At 33.6% G+C, this 6,742-nt stretch overlaps 2 protein-coding genes across 2 annotated transcripts; one reads left to right on the top strand and one right to left on the bottom strand.

The window, feature by feature from the left end:
- The first annotated feature begins 16 nt into the window (after positions 1-16).
- LOC105205811 (parkin coregulated gene protein homolog) lies at positions 17-1,413 on the top strand. The gene is made up of 4 exons (XM_011175331.2): positions 17-228; positions 302-620; positions 690-839; positions 903-1,413. The coding sequence occupies exons 1-4, from the start codon at positions 124-126 to the stop codon at positions 1,061-1,063; spliced, it is 735 nt and encodes a 244-aa protein (XP_011173633.1). The 5' UTR covers positions 17-123; the 3' UTR covers positions 1,064-1,413.
- On the bottom strand, positions 1,317-6,098 carry LOC105205808 (probable glutamine--tRNA ligase). The gene is made up of 11 exons (XM_011175329.3): positions 5,964-6,098; positions 5,121-5,404; positions 4,332-4,636; positions 4,039-4,247; positions 3,714-3,963; positions 3,360-3,657; positions 2,881-3,260; positions 2,006-2,324; positions 1,717-1,937; positions 1,441-1,633; positions 1,317-1,376 (listed from the first exon to the last, which is right to left on the bottom strand). Exons 2-11 carry the CDS (start codon positions 5,241-5,243, stop codon positions 1,326-1,328), a joined length of 2,349 nt encoding a protein of 782 aa, XP_011173631.1. The 5' UTR covers positions 5,244-5,404; positions 5,964-6,098; the 3' UTR covers positions 1,317-1,325.
- Positions 6,099-6,742: the final 644 nt, after the last annotated feature.

Below are 6,742 nucleotides of genomic sequence, written 5' to 3' on the forward strand. Positions count from 1 at the left end.
GTTTTGATCTAAATCCGTTTTCTATCTGCGTCGTCGCGCGCGCATAGTTGCTTATGACATTCGAATAAAATGTTTAACGCGTAAAATTGAACTCAGTATCAAAAAAAGATATCGGGCATCGGGATGGTGAACGAAAAAGAATTTTGGACGGAAGTTCGAAAGGATATACCACGATACAAAAAAAGAAAGCCTCGAGTAGTTCCCGCCTTCACTATTCAGGCATTGCAGGTAACGTATTAATAGAACAATCATGTCAGGATGAATGTAACGCAATAATACGACGGTGTCGATTTTGATACAGGAAAACACGGTCGTTGCGAAACCTCCGCGATGTGGATTGTATAAACCTCGCCCGCCGAAACCATCAATTTTCCGAAAGTTTTACAAGCGCGGTGTATTTCCTATCTCTTTAGAGAACGACGGTTATGATCAAAAAATTAATTGGAAGGTAGACATAGAAGATTTGGATTTCCATCATTATTTGCCGATGTTCTTCGATGGATTAACGGAAACGGAACAACCATACAAGTTTCTGGTAGAGCAAGGAATATCAGATATGCTAGAGCGTGGTGGACCAAAGATCTTACCCGTTATTCCTCAATTGATTATTCCTATTAAAAGTAAGTTCTATAATCCAATTAAATGTAAAAAAAATATTCATACTGTAATTTAAAAGAAGACCTTGTTAGATGCTTTAAATACAAGAATGCCTGAAATAATCTGCACCACCATGAAAGCCCTTCAACGTTTAGTGCAATCGGCTGATTGCGTTGGCGAAGCTTTAGTTCCGTATTTTAGGCAAATCTTACCTATCCCGAACTTACTCAAAGACAGAAATGGTAAGTATTCATACTCAACGTTTCTTGTATTCAAATAGAAATAAAATTTTTCATGTTATTCAGTAAACCTTGGAGAGGGTATCGATTATTCTCAGCAAAGAGGAGAGAACGCAGCAGATATTATACAAGAAACGCTCGAAATTTTGGAAAGATATGGTGGTGAGGATGCCTTCATAAATATCAAATACATGGTTCCCACGTATGAATCTTGTATGATGAATTAATTAGGCAGAAAATAAATCTTTTTTTAAAAGATTTATTATTTAAATTTTAATTTAATAATTAATATTAAGTAAAATGACATACTCGTCTCAAGTTTTTTATTAAAAAAAACTTTACTTTTTTTCTTTGAAATAAAAAAAAAGTAAAATTGATAATAAAAATAACATTCATATTATAAAGCATTTTGCCTCAGCAGAGAAAAGGTATAACAGCAAAAATGTAATATGGTTCGACGATACAATACTATTTTTTTTTTTAATATATTTATACCTTTCCCGAATCTTCTTTCAGTGTTACGGTGCGATTAAAAACAAGCTGAAATAAAAAAATGAAGATTATTAAATGCAATATACACGTGTGTTGATGTTTTTATATGTACCTTATTAGACTTGGTATCGGGATCAATAGAGAAAAAGCCTATACGTTCAAACTGAAACTTATCGTACACCTTCGCCGTTTTAGCTAGACTATTATCCATGTATGCTACAATTTCTTTTTTGCTGAATGGATTAATATCACTTAAAAATCCGTGCGGTACTTCATTTGTATCTTCTGGATTTTTGTGCTTAAACCTATAAGGAAATTAGAGATTATAAATTATATTAGAGAATATAAAACTTTTGTAATAATTAATAATTTTGTAAATGTTACTCACAAACGCTCATATAATCTAACAGATGCCAATACCGGATGAGACACCCAATGTATAAACGCTTTTGGTTTATTCTTTTCTGAAACAGGATCTTGTCTAACAATGATGTTCGTAATATTACCACTGGCATCTTTTTCAATACTTTCAAATGTTACTATGACACCCGTATGCTTTAAGCCTACAGATTGTTTCGGTGTCAAACGTCTAAAACCTTTTTCTTCAATCTGCAAGTATTGACATCCAAATAAAACATATGTAAACTTTCAAAAAGACAGAAATAAACATTACGCACTTCTTTGAAATCCGTGGCTTCAATATATATAATCTCGTCAAATGTAATTTCATGATGTCCCCTTTCAGGTTCGTTAGGAAAATCGGGTACAGTGAGCTTTATAACTTTTTCTTGAGGGAAATTCCTGATCGTTAATTTGATAGGTTCTAGAACTACCATATGTCGGGCAGCAGTGAGATTTAGAACATCTCGAACAGCTGCTTCCAATGCTGTTGGATCGACAGTTGCTTGTGCACCGGTTACACCCATTTGAGCGCAAAAGTTGTTTATAGCCTCCGGTGGAAATCCACGTCTACGTAATGCAGTCAATGTAAACAATCTGTACAAAAAGGCAATATAATACATTAGTAAAATACAGAGTTGGATAATAATTAGTTAAAAGGTTAAATAATGAAATTAAAAAACTAATAACTTTTAACTTAATTAATCTTAAGTTATTTTTGTAACTTTAATTAGTTATTTTTTAAATACATTTTAAAAACTTTAATCTATTAACTTTTTTTCTATGTTAAAAATTAATCTATGTAAAGAAATTGTAAAAAAAAGTACATTCCTATATAAAAAAACAATATTTCTTCACATAAATTTCATTTACAAACAGAATATTAAATTTATTTGATGATCCATTGTAATTGTTTTGTTTAATCTAATTTTAAAAAATTATCACATTTTAATTTAATATAAATAACGTTTTCCAAATTTTTAATTTAAAGTATTTAATTTTAACGCAACTTATAAAACTAAGTCTTCTGCTTATGCAATTTTTGATTAAATTTTATTTTACCAATGCCATTTTAACTTAATTTAATTTTAAAAAATATTAACTTATTCAATCCTGCTAAAATATGAAGATATATAATATCCATATACTCTACCTGGGATCATCCCAGTCGGACACTATTCCTTCTTGTATCAATTTCAAAATTTTTCTTTTGGAAACTACGGTATAATTGACGTTCAATCGGCCATATTCCCACTGTACGGGACAATAAATATCTAAAGCATTGCAAAGCCAATAATAAGACGATCTTCGCGATTGGAATTCCTTTGTGCAAAGAGAATGAGTAATATTTTCGATGCTGTCGCATAAACAATGGGTGTAATCATAAGTTGGATAAATGCACCATTTGTCACCAGTTCGATGGTGCGGCAAATATTTTATCCTGTATGCGACAGGATCTTGCTTCCCTTCCTCCAAAGTCACCTTCATGCGCAAGGTAGCTTCTCCTTCTTCTAACAAACCATTCTTCATATCCTTTTTTTTAAAAAAGAAATAAAATAAATAAATATTATAATAAAATATAAAGAACCGCATGCTTATAAATAATTCGCTTGAACAAAATTTTTTGATTACATTAAATAGTTCCAAGCTTTTTTCAATTGGCCTGTCGCGCCAAGGACTCGGCGGAGGATTGAAACCTTTCATTTCTTCACTGGATTGATGGCAAACATAGGCTAAATCTTTTTTTATAAGCTCTACGGCCCACTCGTACAGTTGCTGGAAATTATCCGACGAATGTGTAATAGCATATGGTTTGTAACCAAGCCATTCCACCATTTCCCGTATACCGACAAAAAATTTCTCCTCTTCTTTCTCAGGATTTGTGTCATCGTATCGTAAATAACATATACCATCGTAAGCAGCAGCATACCTGTGAGATTTATCTTTTTTACAATATATTTCATTTTTGAGATCAAAGATGCATACCCAAAGTTTATATTGATAGCCTTTGCATGTCCAATATGCAAAATCCCATTGGGTTCTGGTGGGAATCTTGTTACCACTTTGCCGCCAGTAGCTTTCAAATGTTTCTGCAATAGATTATGTGTATTTGGTGTCACGATGTATCCGTCGGTTTTATAATTTTCCCCCGGTTTGTGAAAGTGAACTTTATTCTTCATAAGTTCACTTATAGTTTGCGCTCCCACTTTTTCATCATGCAGTGTTTCCTTCTGTTCTAAAAATTTATCAATCCTTTGTTAAACCTAAAGATTCAACATATTTTTTTCAACAATAATTATATATAGCTTACCTTCCTTCACAACTTCTGGCTTCTTTGTTTTTATTTGCTTGTCCTTTGGCTGTTTCACTTGCTTAGGTGCAGGTGCCAGATCAGCATCAACTTTTGGACCCAGTAAATCAAGAAGCTGAATATCGAATTCATTCTTTATTGCTTTACCATCTGCCCATTTCAAACGGTTGCGTATTTGTTGCATCAATGGACCAGAATTAAAGCGATACCTATTCAAATAACAAATTATAATTATGTATTTATTATAAAGTTTTCTCTTATGTTTTACATAATTAAAATAAAATTTTATTTACCTTTTTTCCAAAATCTCATCTTTATGTGCTTTAATTATTTTTTCGACTTCTTCTTCTATTTGTTCAGGTGAAACTACAATCCCTACACCACAAAATTCCTCAAATTTAGCTATATCAGGAGTATTGTTTACATTGGCCAATAAATAAGTCAACGCGGCATCCACCCTCTGTACACTATTCAGTTTCTTTTCAACTATACAATTTGTGATAAATGGTATCTTATCCGCAATTTGGTTCTTAATTTTGGAGGCTAGATGGTACAGCAAGACACCAGTCTCTTGAGTGATAGATTCATGTTTCACTGCCTACAAAAGTTGAATATAAAACCTAAATATACATATAAATAGAAATGCTAATTAAATAAATCAAAGCTACATTAAATGAATCAAATCCAAAACCATATTTATAAATATATTATGCAAAATGCATAATGCAAACGAAGGATGATGATGCAATAATTCTTGTAAAAATGCAACATAATGATGCTATAGTCATATAGCTCGGAAATATTTTAATTGTTAGAATAAAGCTGGCATTTAACATCTAATTTGTCCTGATCTACAATAGTGGTAGCCTTCAGCTGTAAGAAATTGATCAATCACAGTTCATTAAGAGGAAAATAATCAAACATGGTTGTTCAATTTCTTACAGCTTAGCATTATCATCCATGACTCATAACATTCATCATTGTTTTACGTTTAGTGCTAAGGATAGAACGACAATAACATCTTTATAAACATGTACTGAATATGGGCCTTAGAGACCTGGAGATCTGCTGATGAAACCAACCTCGCTTATTGCCAGCTTGAGATTCTTTGTAACATTCACATTTTTCAGGGTCTCCTTGGCTTTCTGCTCGCTCAGACCGATTGTTTGAAACAGTTTCACATCTTCCTCGTTCCCCATTGTCATTTTATTTGAAATTTGGAAAATACAATTGTTGGGTGTATAAACCACAGAGCAAACCACGTGTGCCGCGGTCGACCATATGGCTACTTTGTCGCGATTGACGCCGGTAGCCGATAGCTGGTAGCACAGCTCGGCTTCGCTCTGGTTGTTATCACTTGTCTTATCTTTGTAAACACAAAATAAAAAAACCTGGCAAGTATGGGGAGAGGGTAGAAGGCCTTATTTAAACAAGAATGTGTAAATATAACGTTTGCTATATGACTGCTTTTTCAATATAAAACATAACATTTCTTTTACGAATAATTAAAAAATAATTTTTATTCTGTAAATTTCAATAATTCGGTTCTAATCAATTAAAACAAACGCAGCCGTTTTTAATCTTTTTTTAATAATAATAACAAATAATTTTTAATAATAAAATTTTTAATAAATATGGTAAAAAATAAAAATTTAACAATTTTAATTATATTAACAAAACAAGTACAGATACTGTTTGCAAAACTATTTTAATAATTAAAAAAATTTTTGTAATTATTTTAACAAGAATACATTTTTTTTTATTACGTCATTCGCGACTGTTGGCACACCTGGCGAAGAGAGCACCGAGCGCGCGTACACGAACTTCAAATGTTTCCTAACCTAACGGATTTCCGCAATCGGGACGAGGCGCAAGTACTGAAATGTAGGGGCGAATAAATAGTAGATACAAGTGAATTAACTTACCGTTTGTCGCTAGCACCCAGCTTCGTTTCGCAGCTATTGAACGTATGTTTCGAGAGCACCCAAGATTGTCCTCACGATTCGTCTTGATTCACACGTCTTGGTACGTATGCGCGATCCTTCGTTTTCGTCTCTCTCGAAACACTCCTAATATTCACACGCGTCTAAAACTCGGGATACTAGGCAACGAAGAAGATGCAAAACACGATTAAACGCAACACGACTTCGCACCCATGCATCGTATCCAACACGATGGATGTTGACACGAACGTCCGACACTTGACTTGATTTGATTATTGCATGGTTTCCGTCTCCAGAATTATAAGGATGATACGACCATGATACAAAAAACAACGCGAAAACAAAGCAAAAAAGTACTAAATCCAAGTGTCGCGCGTTCGTGTGAATCAAGCCGAATAGTTATGAAGAAAGTCTTGCATCTCGAACGTTCGAGCTGCGGCCGAGACAGAGCGACTAGAGGACATTGGGACTCAGGTCGATTACCATCGTTCCGTGTTTTGTTGAATTACTGGGGGAGTTATCTTGAACCTTTGATTATGATCGTATTGTCCTCGCGTTATATTAGAAAGAAAAATATATTTTGACCGAACTGGATTGAATTGGAGCGACTAGAGATGAATGGTGAGTCAATTTGTACTCGTATCTACTGTTTATTTGCCTCTACAATTCGGTATTCACGTCTCGTTCTCATTGCATTCGCGTAATTTATCGCCGGCACGGTGTGACGAGACGAATCAATCGGTCGAGCGAAAACAGGATAG

This window comes from Solenopsis invicta, chromosome 5, assembly GCF_016802725.1.
Source record: "Solenopsis invicta isolate M01_SB chromosome 5, UNIL_Sinv_3.0, whole genome shotgun sequence".
In the NCBI taxonomy this organism is placed as follows: domain Eukaryota; kingdom Metazoa; phylum Arthropoda; class Insecta; order Hymenoptera; family Formicidae; genus Solenopsis; species Solenopsis invicta.